This window comes from Siphateles boraxobius, unplaced genomic scaffold (assembly GCF_051911475.1).
Source record: "Siphateles boraxobius isolate OS27281-9 unplaced genomic scaffold, OSU_SipBor_1 49, whole genome shotgun sequence".
Classification (NCBI taxonomy): domain Eukaryota; kingdom Metazoa; phylum Chordata; class Actinopteri; order Cypriniformes; family Leuciscidae; genus Siphateles; species Siphateles boraxobius.
In genome coordinates, this window is record NW_027509130.1 from 7,352,971 (window position 1) to 7,368,128 (window position 15,158).

Genomic DNA, 15,158 nt, shown 5'->3' on the forward strand with positions numbered 1-15,158 from the left:
AAGTGATTAATTAAGTGATGATTGAGAATTAGTGATGAACAGCTGCTGTAAACAAGCAGAATCACTGAAGGAAAGAGAAACACAAGAACTTCAACTGACTTCCAGCCACAGCCTTAGATGAAATTAACTGAATATAAAAGATGTTAAATCTTTTAGCATCACTTATTATTAACCAGAGAGCAGAAAGACAGGATTTCTGATGTGGATATATTAATAGAACAAAACAATTGTTAGATTCAACAGACATCAGTTAATCAGGCTTTTCCATGATGAGTATTAAACCGTCAACAGGTAACCATCATCATCTGTTTTCATTTCACTTAAGCTTCCTTAGCTGCAGCAAATGTGTTTAACAAACACACTGTCAAAAATGACAAAAGATAGTAAAAGAGTTAAGAGCTCAACTAATGTAAACACTAGTCGTTGTTATGGTGACTTCAGAATGAAACAGAGTTAAACACCTGTTAATTCTCTATAAAACTTTTGTAGATGTCTGACAGAAAAAGTCAGTCTGGTTAGTAATTGAAGTAATAGTAAGTGAAACTGGTAATGCTGTTTGTGGAGTTGTTTATTCCTCCTCTGCTGAGATATTGACAGATTTAAAGGTGCAATGTGTAATATTTCTGAGGATCTATTGACAGAAATGCAATATAAGATCCATAACTATATGTTCAGTGGTGTATAAAGACCTTACTCAATGAACCATTATGTTTTTATTACCTTAGAATGAGACATTTATATCTACATAACCGCGGACACCCCCTTCTACGAAAGTCGACATATTGTGACGTCATGTTTCTACCGTAGCCGAACGCGAACAAACAGCGCTACAGAGCGCGTTTCATCACTACCTTGAAAGAGAAGCCGCAGAAAGCTAGAAGTTAGCCATAAACACCGTGAGTAGTGACTTTTCCCTTGTCAGTGGTGTAAAATATGTAGTTGGATTGTTCATGTAACTTAGTTCTTCTCCCTCGCTGTGTTATGGCTTTGACAAACAGTAACGTTACAGGAGTCACCAATCCGTCGATCGCGGTCGACAAGTCGATCTTGGAAGCATTTTAAGTCGACCGTGAAGAGTTTTCAAAACCAGAGAAAAAAACCCCAGTATTTTTATTCATTATTATTTATTAATTTGTGTGTAGTAAATGGTGTCTAGGGGATGCGGAGACGCGCGCGCTGTTAAAATCACATCATTTTTGCAGACGCGTCGAGTATAAACAATGCTTTACGCTTTAACCAGCTCAGCCACAGCCCTACAGCATAACAGCTCATATTAGCCAGCTACACTTTTACTACCCTGTTAGAAAACATATGTAGTTGGATAGTTCATGTGGTTCTTCTCCCTCGCTGTATTATAGGTTTGCTATGTTTGGAGAAATGTGCTGGTTATGTTCGTGAGACAATCAGCTGATTACTATCATTATATTATATATTAAGACCCTTGATCCTCACCTGACTATGGCTTTGTTAACTTTATCCATGATGTGATTTATAATGGACTGTGGTACAGAAACAGTGACAATGTGACACACTCTTGGCTTACTCTGGCTATTCTCTGCTGTCTCAGACAACGATATATTTGTCCCGTTTTAGCAACCGTAGCTTCTTCGAAAGGGAGGGGTGAGCAATGGGCTTAGCCATTAGTGCAACTCACAACCGAACCGCTAGATGCCACTAAAATCTACACACTGCACCTTTAATGCCTTCTTTTATCTTCAATGGATTTCATCTAAGGCTGTGACTGAAGTCAGTTGTAGTCAGAGGTTTAAAGTCCAGGTTCAGAAAGTAAAAAGTCCTTCTCAGTATTTTGTTCCAATCACCTGGATTTGTTAATTAGCAGTTTAGCCAGGAGATAGAAATCAGCTGACTGAGGTCATTAGTGGAATATGGCAGGACTTCTACTTTCTGACCCCTGAACTATACACCTCTACTCATAACTAGGGCTGGGCGATATATCGCATGACATTGTTATGCGCATCTCGTCAGTAAAGCCGGTTCCTTGATTTGTAGTAAATCACCTTCACCTGCTTTCAGATGGAGCGGCATTTACTACACAGCACAAACTCCAGGGTTAAATTAACACTCAAGAGTGTTAAAGTTAATGAGAGAATTAACTGATTAATTTAGTGATGATTGAGCATTATTGAAGACACCTGATGTTAACAAGCAGAATCATTGAAGGTGAAAATCCCAAAATTGTAAGCCACCATTATGGCGATAAGTGTTTGCTTTAGTTGGTCTCTTAACCTTTATACACTCACTTTAATTTTGTTTGTCTGTTGTAATTTATTTATGACAGTCAAATGAATAAAAAAAAGTGTGATCTGATAGTGTTGGTTATGTTTTGGCATGCTTTGATCTGAAAAATAATCTTATTTAGATAGTTTAGTTTAACTTGTTGGCAACAACGTTTTGATTCTACAGCATATATGAATATAGTTATGTTTCTTATAATCCAAAATATTTAAAAAACATTGTTCTGATCAAAACACTTTCAAATAAATTTATTTAGAAACACAGACATCAATAATCAGCCTGTGAATCTCAACAATGGTAACAATAATAAAGCATGTTGCAGTGGCTGCCACCAATCACAACTCGTTAATGGCTCCCATCATGCATTGCGATATGAATAAATTATGATCTGAATTTTCTATGTAATTTACTTTTCCTAATTGAATATTCTGCTCGTCACCATTGTTGAGATGCATAGACTGAATCTTGAAGTCTGTGTGTGCCTAAAACAAAGGGTTTTTTTTTTTAAAACAACTTTTAAGAAATCCTTTTTATTATAGCTAAAATTCTGGATATTCATTCAGAATTACAGTTATGCAGTAACCAACAACATAAATCAAAATAATAAAGTTCAAATGATGACTGTCATAATATAACCAACACCATCAGGTCACATTTTTCTTTGTTCATCTGGCAGTTATAACTCAGATACAACAGCCAAACAAATTCTAAATATGATAAGGCCCTGTCCACACGGACACGGGTATTTTTATAACCGTGACTTTTTTTACGCGGTTCGGCCGTTCGTCCACACGAAAACGCACTGAAACCGAACATTTTTGAAAACCCCTGCCAGGGTGAGGATTTTCAGAAATGCCGGTTACAGTGTTGTCGTGTAGACAGTGAAACCGGGGTTTTTGCCTTGCGACGTCAGAGTGTGCGCCGTTATCAGCTGTGTTTGACATCAGATTTGCGCTTCGGATTGGCCAACGTGGCATTAGGGTTAAGGTTTATATCACCGCCTGCTGGTGTGGCATGCTCTTGACCGCGCTTGATTGCGTGTTTTTACGTTTTCATGTAGACGGAGACCGAGCATGTGTGGACGGGATTTTTTTTAAAAACGCTGTAGGAAAAACTCCGGTTATTAAAATACCCGTGTCCGTGTGGACATGGCCTTAAGGGTCAAGAGCCCAACTAAAGCAACCAATGATCGCCATAACGGTGGCTTACAATTTGAGTTTTTGTCCTTCAGTGATTCTGCTCGTTAACATCAGGTGTCTTCAATAATGCTCAATCATCACTCAATTAATCACTTAATTGTCTCATTAACTTCAACACTCTTGTGTGGACTCACATACACTCGCAGGAGTGTTAATTTAACACTGGAGTTTTTGCTGTGTACAAAGAGCCGTAGTTAACTGACAAGGTGAGCCATATCGCATTAATTATCGCTGGCGATACGTCCGCGATATTGATGCGATATGGCTCAGCTTGTCAGTTAACTTCGGCTCTTTGTAGTAAATGCCGCTCCATCTGAAAGCAGGTGAAGGTGATTTACTACTAATCAAGGAACCGGCTTTACTGACGAGATGCGCATAACAATATCGTGCGATATATCGCCCAGCCCTACTCATAACTATTTTTTTTTTTTTATATATAGTTAATTGAATTGAGCCAATCGGTTTCCTGAAATGAATTGAGTTAGCTTAACTTGTTGGGTTTTACAGTGTGAGGCTCAATAAACATTTCTGATTATTATATCAATGTTGAAAACAGTTATTGCTGCTTAATATTTTTGTAGAAAAAAAATTCAAACATTTGTGGTAAGATAAAAAAGAGAGAAATTAATATGTTAAAGGGGAATTCGGCAACTATATTTCAACTTAATAAAACCGTTTAGAAATCATTTGGATGGTTACATATCAGGTGTTCATCACTAATGCTCAATCATCACTTAATGAATCACTTAATTAGCCAATTATTATTAAATTATCATTCTGGGATCTAAACATTTTCTATAACTCAATCAGTTTGAGTTCTGTTTCAGTAATTCAAGTCATTCAAGTTTTGGTAATATTTAAGTGGAGTGAAATTTAATTTAGTACATATTACTGTTAGGTTTTACAGTGAAATCAAATCATATTAGAATGATTTCTGAACTCATGTGACACTAAAGACTGGAGTAATGATGCTGAAAATTCAGCTTTGATCAAAAGAATAAAATATATTTTAAAATACATGCAAGTGGAAAACAGTTATTTTACATTATGTAACAGATTCTGAAGGATCAGGCATTTCACAACTGAGTGATGAAGGATCAGGCATTTCACAACCGAGTGATGAAGTTACACTGACAGTATCAGGTCAGTTTAATCATCTCTCAATAAACACACACAAGTTGAACATGTTATTAATGAGTGATGTCTCTATTTCAGATGCAGCCCGGGCAGTTTTAAGTGTTTCTCCTCAGAAGTGGTTGACTGAAGGAGATCCAGTGACTCTGAACTGTGAGGTTGACGGCTCTTCTACAGGCTGGACATTCAGCTGGTTCACTGAAACTCTCTCATTAGGTATTATAATGTCCTCTATGTGATAACATATACATTTATGGTTTTATCAAAAACATTATCAGAAATAATTTCCTTTAGTGAGCATCTGCATATTCTCAGTTAACACAGACTTGAGTGATCGTTATAAGCCGCTCTCAGACAGCAGAAGAGGAGCTGGAGGAAAATACTCTGTCAGTTCTGTTGCTCTAAATCACACAGGAGTTTATGTGTGCAGAGCAGAGAGAGGAAAACCAACCTATGAAACATGGTACAGCAACACACAACCACTGTGGGTCACTGGTGAGTTCACACTAAAACGATTGATTCATCTTTAATAAAGACAATTTCCTAATTCTCTCTGTAATGGTCTTGTCAGGTGTTTCTCCTCCAGTGTCTCTGATCATCAGTCCCAGCAGAACTCAACACTTCACATCTGACTTTCTCTCTCTGAGCTGTGGAGACCAGAGTAACTCTGATAGATGGACAGTGAGAAGATACTCAGATAGCGGGAGACCGGAAGATTGTTCATCATCAGTGTCGGGATCACAAACAGGATCTACATGTACAATCAGCTCCACCAGCACATTAGACACTGGAGTTTACTGGTGTCAGTCTGAATCTGGAGAGAAATATAATCCTGTTAATATCACTGTACACTGTGAGTCTGTATTTCTGTATTTATTCATTTCACTGACAGTTTACAATCATTGCATAAATCAGGTTGATTAAACAAGAGCAGATACTAATTTAAGCAACCACCCAGCGGGCACCTTGACGTCAATTTAACATCAATATGACATCAAACATTATGTCAAAATGACGTCACGAAATAGGTCAAAAATGAAAGTCATATTGACGTCAAAGTGTCGATGTCAATTTGATGTCAAGATTTTGACCTCTGCTGATGTCATTAACTGAGTGATGATTGGCCAATATTGAAGACACCTGATGTTAACAAGCAGAATCACTGAAGGAGAAAATCACAATTTTAAGCCACCATTTTGGTGATCAATGTTTGCTTTAGTTGGGCTCTTGACCCTAAAGTGTTTAACTTTAGATTTTGTTTGGTTGCTGAAATTGAGTGGTGACCATCTAGATGAACAAAGAGTTAAGGTGATATGGTGGTGTTGGTTATATTTTGACATAATCATCATTTGACCTGTGTTACTGAATTCAGTTAGAGTCTAATCTCTGACTAAGATTTATATTGGTAATTATAGCATCACGGTATTCTACAGCATATACTCATGAATTTTTAATGAAATCCAAAGGATTTCTTAAAAGTTGTTCTGATAAAACAAGTGCGTATTTTAGGCACACACAAACATCTAGAATCAGTGTATGAATCTCAAGAATGGTGACAAACAAAATATTCAATTAGGAAAAGAAAATTACTAAAACAAATCAGATCATAATTTATTCATACCGCAAAGCATGATGGGAGCCATGAATGAGTTTTGATTGGTGGCACCCAGAATGCACTGCAACTTATTATTGTCACCATTGTTGAGATTCACGGGCTGATTATTGATGTCAGTGTGTCTACATAAAAATATGTTTACAGTCTTCCGATCAGAACAGCTTTAACGAAATGTTTTGGCTTATATTGAAAATTCTGATTATTGTTTTCTATAGAATCACAGTGTTGCTGTGATTAACAATGCAAAGACACTCTACTTGACTCAAGTGATTTAGGACAAGTGATGATTATGTCAAAACAAAACCAACACTGCCTGATCACCTTTTCTCAATGTTCATCTGGCAGTGACATCAATATCAGCCAAACTAAATTGAAATATTAGCAATTTAGGGGTCAAGAGCCCAACTAAAGCAAACACTGACCACCAAAATGGTGGCTTAAAATTTTTATTTTCCCCTTTGGAGATTCTGCTTGTTAACATCAGGTGTCTTCAATAATCACATCAGCAGAGGTCAAAATCTTGACATCAAATTGACATTGACACTTTGACGTCAACATGACTTTCATTTTTGACCTATTTTGCGACGTCATTTTGACATAATGTTTGATGTCATATTGATGTTAAATTGATGTCAAGGTGCCCGCTGGGCAGCCAGAACATCATAACAATACACTAAATACACCCAGAAACCAGTAAAATGGTCTGTTTTTTATTTATTTTGTCTTTATTATGTTACCATGTTGTTCATGTATTGCATGTTTCCTCTATTTCTGCAGCTGATGTGATTCTGGAGAGTCCTGTTCATCCTGTGACTGAAGGAGAGACTCTGACTCTACGCTGTTTATTTAAATATACATCCCCATCAAACCTCAGATCTGATTTCTATAAAGATGAATCACTCGTCCAGAATCAAACTATAGAGATGATCATCCCGACTGTCTCAAAGTCACATGAGGGTTTCTACTCCTGCAAACACCCGAGAGGAGAGTCTCTCAAGAGCTGGATCTCAGTCAGAGGTGAGAGTCCATGAAACTGTGAGCTGATTTATTTCTTCATATGCCCTCGTTCAGATATAGTGCATGATAAAGTGCTTGTGTGTCTCTTTTTCAGGGTCTCATTCAGAATCTCAGATCTCTGTCCTCAAAATACTCACTTCTGTACTGGCAGCTTGTCCATATCTGATAGTGACAGTCGTGCTGATTTACAAATGCTGCAGAATGAGAAGAAAAAAACCAGAGTGATTTATTAGAAGTCATTATATCATTATATTTAATTGACTAAACATTCAGTCAAAATAACCACTGATATTATGTGATGTCAGATTTGGCTTTGCTCACTGATGGTTTGTTTTTTACTTCAAAAACAGTGTTGTGAAAAATGCTTTACAAATGCTGAATTGTCTAATTTTGTTTAATTAATATACTTAAAAGAGTTCATAAAAGCAAGAAAAACCAAGAAAAAATTGTATATGCTGAGTGTATTTAACAGTTACATGAAGAGGAAGACATTTTAATCTGAAATTAATTTGTTGTGTCAGTCAGAAACCTTCAGCGTCTTCCTAGCCCAGCCAGCACAGCCATGTGGGGCCCACATGGGTTTGACCTGGGCTATCTAACTGGGACCCGGCCAGTTTTGCACCCGGTTTCCATGTAGGCCCCACATGGGTTTGCCCAGATGAAATGAACACTGCTCAGTGTGCACACTACAGGCTGTTAAATGTAACACTGATCAGTGTTGGAGTTAATGAGATAATTAAGTGATTGAATAATGATTGAGCATTATTGATGAACACCTGCTGTTAACAAGCAGAATCACTGAAGAAAAGAGAAAAACAAGAACTACTTCCAGTCACAGCCTTATGAAATCAACTGAAGATAAAATACACAAAATCTCTCAAGATCTGATTAAACAACTCCACAAACAGCATTACCAGCTTCACTTATTACCAACCATGTTTACTTTATTACTGGTAGACACCTACAGAAGTTCTTATTGAAAATTAACAGAGGTTAAGATGTTGATTATTTATTGAAAATTATAGTTTGGTTTGATGTTACCATTATGGTGATCAGTGTTTGCTTTAGTTGGGCTATTGACTTTTTAACATCAGTTTTTTTTCTGCTCAGTTGTGTCAGATTGTTATGTTGAGAACAGCGAGAGAAAATGCAATCTGATGCTATAAACTGATTGATGATAAGATTAAAATCAGTGTGTGTGTGTGAGCTTTATACGGGTGATTTGATATTCATTTTGTTTCATTGTTGTGATTCTACAGCAAGAGGTCCAGCACATTTTTATCAGAACATCAAATTATTTTTAAAACACCATTTTCACATTTTGATCTATTGAAGTTTTTACTCACACACATACATCAAGAATCAGCATATGAATCTCAACAATGGTGACAAGCTTCATGGTGCAATGCATTCTGGATGCATCATACGAAACTTATCCATGGCTCCCAGAATGCATTGCACCATGAAGCATGTCACCATTGTAGCGATTCATATGCTGATTCTTGATGTCTGTGTGTGAGTAAAAATTGCAGAAGTACAAAATGTGAAAATGATGTTTTAAAAATCATTTGATGTTCTGATAAAAATGTTCTGGATCTCTTGCTGTAGAATCACAACAATAAAACAAAATGAATAAGATATCACCCGTGTACAACGCTCACACAATATTATATTCTAATCATCAATCAGTTTATAGAATCTAATTGCATTTTCTCTTGCTGCTCTCAACATAAAAATCTGACACAACTGAGCAGAGAAAAACTGATGTTAAAAAGTCAATAGCCCAACTAAAGCAAACAATTATCAACATAATGGTGACATCAAACCAAACTATAATTTTCAATAAATAATCAACATCATAACCTCTGTTAATTTTCAATAAGAACTTCTGTAGATGTCTACCAGAAACAAAGTAAACCTGGTTGGTAATAAGTGAAGCTGGTAATGCTGTTTGTGGAGTTGTTTAATCAGATCTTGAGAGATTTTGTGTATTTTATCTTCAGTTGATTTCATCTAAGGCTGTGACTGGAAGTAGTTCTTAGCTGTGTCCCAATATGAAGGCTGCATCCTCCGAAGGCCGCGGACTTCGAAGGATGCAGCCTATTCATCCTTCAAAGGACGCACCATGTAGCCTTTGCATGATTTCCTAATTGGCAACCAGGTGTTCCCGATTACCGCTCCTGGCGCCAAGCAACGGTGCGAGAGTACAGCTGCCATCCTGATAATTCATTTTATACAATTGAATAAACAGCTATGGATCCAGAACTGGCTATTGTCATTTTTTTGTTTATATTTTACTTGAAGACATGGTGAGGATGTTCAATCATGTATTTTCGGCTTTAATAGCGAAGATCATGGCCAGAGCTGGTTTGCTGCGTCCCAATTCTGCTTCCTGAATTGCCAGATTAGGCTACACTTTAAACTGTTCAAGTATTGGGTGTTAACTTTCGTAAATAATGTAATGAAAAGAAAAGAAAACATAGCCTACATAGGCATATGGTTCAAATGTTCACTTATATAGACTACCTTGATGCGATTTTGTAGGCTAGTGTAGGCCTATTATTTTTATTATGTAGCATAAATGGACAAATGATGAATATGGTAAATATATATTTCAACCCCGTATTATGTGCAATCCGTCCCTTACTCACAATATAAATGTATAAAAATACACAATTTTATTTGTGTAAACTAACAATAACAAGAAAAATTTGTGCTTTTGTAAAATAAAATAATAGAATCGGGCGCGCTTTGATGATCGCAATGAACTGGAGCGCCTCTCAAAAAATGAACTGAAACACAATATAGCCAACCTATACAAAGCTTGAAATGTCCACTTTTAAACTAACAAATTCGAATATAATTTCCAGGTTCTAATTTGGCCTTAGAAAACCGGTAAAATCGATTTTTTATCATATTAATTTGTGAATATTTCAAATATTTAATAAACGGGAAAAAAGTCATGAACAAAAATCTGAAAATACGTCTATTTATTTTTTGCGCAGCATTTGGTGTGTGCAGTTCAAATTCAAATTTAGGTGCTCAACTTTGCGTTTTAAAAATAGCCTAACAACCTTTCATTTTTCGTTTTTCAATTACGGGTTAAAAAAAGAAAAACGAGTGGACGCAAAGGTACACGGACCTTTATTATATTTCAAATAATGTAGGCTAGAAAAAGTTAGTCTTGGGTCCGTGTACTTTTGCGTCCATTCGTTTTTTGCACAAATAAAAGTAGGCTAGTTGTGAATGATGTATTATTCTTTTCTGTATGACCAGAAATGACAGAGTAAGTTCTTTCCACTGTTGATATAAAAATGCATGTTGTTGAGTCCGCGCCTCCACAGCCACACTCCACACACACTTGGATATGCGTCAAAATCTTGTGTTAGGCTATTTATGACAATCTTAGCCCGGTATTATTATTGTCTAACCATTTATTATGACTGACATTTGACAAATTGCTTTGTTCCTTTTTTTGATAAAAGCGGCTTCTATGCAGCCTAAATGTACTAATAATAATGATAATAATTATTATTTGTGTTTATAATTATAACTATTAAATGAATTCACTGAAGACAGTAATATATTATTGGTTAATCATAAAATAATTTATGAATGTTTTATTTTTATATTAAACCTAACCTTGTGTTTGTGTTATATTTCTTTTTTATATGTGAAGTCTTTTTTTGCTTATTCTATTATATTGAGCTTTTTTCTCCCATAAAATGTTTTAGAAAATTGAAGAAATTATCCATTTTAAAAAATCAAGTTTATGCAAAGCATCCCTTATAAACAGGTGGCCTGGTTGAATCATCGTGGGCACGATTTATTAAACCAAGGGAAGTTTAAGAATTCGTGAGTACAGTTTATAAACTGAGGGTACGGACTGCACAACCGTCGCCACGGATTGATTTTTTCCCCCAAAAGAGACTTTCCGGGCTCCGTACTACGGAAATATAAAACCCAGTTGAATATAAAAAAGTGCAGTTCAAAGTTAGTCCCGCTCTTCATCGGTAGCTGTCACAGTTGCTAGGCGACAAGAAGAATCATCCTTCATTTTTTTTGAATATAAGTGGTGTCCTCAACGGCCCGCAATGACTTATGGGGTAGGATCGGGTAGGATAGACTCCTTTCACGGGGAAACGAAGGTTGCATTTGGCGTGGCTTTTGAATCAGGGTAGCCTTCGTCGCGCCGCGATGACGCAACCGGCCTTTGAATACGGCCTTCGAAGGATGCGAAATTGAATTGGGATAGCCTTCATCGCGCCGCGTAGACGCAATCGGCCTTCAAATGCGGCCTTCGAAGATCCAGCCTTTGAATTGAGACATCCTTCGTCGCGCCGCTGTGACGCAATCGGCCTTCAAATGCGGCCAATCAGCCTTCAAATACGGCCTTCGGAGGACGCAGCCTTCACATTGGGACACAGCTCTTGTGTTTCTCTTTTCTTCAGTGATTCTGCTTGTTAACAGCAGGTGTTCATCAATAATTCTTAATCATTATTCAATCACTTAATTATCTCATTATCTCCAACACTGATCAGTGTACATTTAACAGCCTGTAGTGTGCACACTTAGCAGTGTTCATTTCATCTGGGCAAACCCATGTGGGGCCTACATGGAAACCGGGTGAAAACACTGGCTGGGTCCAAGTTAGATAGCCCAGGTCAAACCCATGTGGGCCCCACATGGCTGTGCTGGCTGGGAGAATCTCTCAATATCTCATTCACAAGCTCAGGCAGAGCATTATTACTGTAAAAGTCAAGTTTTTGGAGTGACAACTTCATATAAATGCAGGAGCGAATCTCCTTTATTAATATTGTTGTGTGTGTGTGTGTGTGTGTGTGTGTGTGTGTGTGTGTGTGTGTGTGTGTGTGTGTGTGTGTGTGTGTGTGTGTGTGTGTGTGTGTGTGATATGTTACGGTTGTTAAAGTCAACATGAACCAGATTTCCAATTGATTGATCCCAATTTGTTTTATACACCAGAAATTGACATCAAATGCTAACAAAGCTTGACCTTGTAATGACATCAACATCATGACGTCATATAAATGTTGAATTGACATCAAATGCCAACAAAGTATGACATCAAAATGACATCAGCAGAGGTAAAAGTCTTGACATCAAATTTACATCGACACTTTGACGTCAATATGACTTTCATTTTTGACCTATTTCCTGACGTCATTTTGACATCAATGTTTGATGTCATATTGATGTTAAATTGACATCATATGCCCACTGGGAAGCATGTATATGTATGTATATTCCTTATTTTAGTGAACTGTAAGTCCCCTGACTTGTATTGCTACAATATTTCATAATCTATTACTTTTCTTAATAAAGATACAGAGCCTTTTTTAAATATTCTGGATCTGATTCTTTGTCTTGCATTGCCACGAATAAAAGCAGAAGAATTGTGAATCAAGTTTTAATCTCTCAATATTGGATTTTGCAGCATAACTTCAATCTACAGAAATTATTACATTTATGGAGAGAATAATAATATAATATAAAACATGCTTTTTTTTTTGTAGAGCCTATGAATTGACACACAATTATTTGTGCACTGGTTCTGACTGGCGTGTAAAACTGTTACACATATAGTGTTCACATGGTGAGAACTGCTGGCTGTGTGACGTTGTGTAGTTTTAACTACTAAACATGAACACATGGTGTCCAGTTCTGAATATGTGTTTAGAGTTGTGAAACACAAGAAAAGTGTTAATTGTTCTGAGGACCATTTAGAAATTTAATCTTAGTTGATGAAATTTGTCTAATATAATTGATTTTAGTGTATGAGTAATTGAGAAAAACTTTAATAAGTTTAGAGATTTATGAAAAGCCTTTGACCCCAAGTATGAGCAATGATACAGACGCTTAGCAAGCAGCACTAATTCAGATTCGTATGTGTTCAGTGTCATTCTGCATGAATCACGAATAAAACAGCTTCTCTACACACCAGTTTATTTTCCTATACTTCCTCTTTCACTCTCTGTCTCTCTGTTAAATGCGTCATTCTACAATTTTGGGTACATGTTATGTTCACCGTTGATGATTACGTCTTTTCTAATCATTTTCTTCAGATTATATTTTATTCATTAAGGAAACACAGATTATAATATCACACAAATATTTTATACCTCAGAAGTAGGGTAAATTGTAACAAAGGCACACCATGTGTCTGACATCTACCTAACTGTCATAATCTTGCAGAGTTTTGAATGGATGCCTTTAGTAGAGAACAAATGTCGGTACTTTGTATAAAAGTTTGAGCACTCCAGCTAAAAATGCAGTGAGTTACAGATGCAGAAAAAGTGTTACAACCACACCATCTCCTCCTAGCTAAATAATGATACAACCCAAATTATTCTGTTTGTGCCAAGCAAGAAAAAGGATCTGAATGTTATTGAACTAGGTATTATTATTCCATATATTTCCTCAGACACTAAGGATTTTAGATTTGATCTTGATAGTAGCCTTAAAGGGATAGTTCACCCAAAAATGAAAATCTGTCATAATTTACTCACCCTCATGTTGTTCCAAACTCATAAGACCTTCATTCATCTTAGGGACACAAATTAATATATTTTCACTAAATTCTGAGCAATTTCTGTCCCACCGTTGACAGCTACGCAACTTAATGCTTCAAAAAGTTCATAAAAAGATAAACTAATCCATATGAATTGAGTGGTTTGTCCTAATTTTCTAGAGAGAATGGATCGTTTTATGGACAGATTGAATTTAGGCTTTTACTAACATTTAGACATTGATCAGCGAACATAAACTGAAGGTCAACCAAACATGCTTGATGTGTGAGAACAAACCTCTGGAAGCTCAAATCTGCTGCGTAACACGAGAATGAAGCTTATTTTGGACTAAATCACTCAGTTCATATGGATTAGTTTTATGATCTTTTTATGAACTTTTTGAAGTGTCAAATTGGTAGTTGCTGTCAATGGAGTGACAGAAAGCTCTCAGATTTAATCAAAAATATCTTAATTTTTGTGTAAAAACACAGTTTCATCGTTTACACACAACGACTCAAAAAATTTGTTCACACTTGATGAGGACCTTCACAATGATGTGATCAAACCAGCTGTACAAAATAAAAGTCAGTTCAAAATTTACTCAAAATATTGCACTGAATGTTGATACCAATAATGGATGGACACAATATAAGAGGAGAGGAAGAAGAGTATGTGTAAGAGGATGAGAAAGAGCAAAGTGTGGACAGATCAAGGCTGGATCGGCAGGGTTTTTCCCTTTGCCTGGCAAGAAACGATATTGCCTGTGATGTGGACATCACTGAGGCCGGACCCAACATGAAGACATGACTGACAATATATTTTTTCTGCTTTGGATTCTGTGTTCTCCATTTTTTGGTGTAGTGTCTCATGAATGATCTGTAGTGTTTTTTTTTTAAATTTAGTTTTTTTGACTGGCTGTGTGTAAGATCTGAAAGTCTAATTTGATTTTGAGCACAGATAAAATGTTTGTTGAGGCAATTGCTTGATTTTGCCAGAAGAGTCAGATGTTCTCTGGATGTAGTTTAAAGATGTGGCTTTGTGTTTAAGGTTATGAGAAAGTGTGTGATGGTTTTGAGAAATGTGTTTTAGCAATTAAGAGAAAATGCATTAACAACCAAAATAAACACAAGAAAACCATGGAGCAGAAATGAGAACCTCAAAGAAACATCCAACAAAGGACAACACCAGACAAGGGACATAAGAAACACTGGGTTTAAATACACAAGGAGTTATTGAAAACAAGACACACATGGGAACAAATCAAAGAACTAATCAACAAGCAAAACTACAAAACATGATGCAGAACAGGAAACAATAAAATAACTTAGAAGACCACAGAAAATAAGACCACACAAGACAAGGGGAACACAGGCTGGGATCATGACAATTCCCAAACGATAAACTCTTATG

General features: G+C 36.5%; 1 protein-coding gene across 1 annotated transcript; it reads left to right on the forward strand.

Moving 5' to 3' along the window:
- The first annotated feature begins 269 nt into the window (after window positions 1–269).
- Window positions 270–7,454, forward strand: LOC143711032 (Fc receptor-like protein 5). Its single transcript, XM_077202320.1, has 7 exons — window positions 270–291; window positions 4,512–4,598; window positions 4,671–4,805; window positions 4,914–5,084; window positions 5,161–5,442; window positions 6,982–7,221; window positions 7,316–7,454. The coding sequence occupies exons 1-7, from the start codon at window positions 270–272 to the stop codon at window positions 7,444–7,446; spliced, it is 1,068 nt and encodes a 355-aa protein (XP_077058435.1). The 3' UTR covers window positions 7,447–7,454.
- Window positions 7,455–15,158: the final 7,704 nt, after the last annotated feature.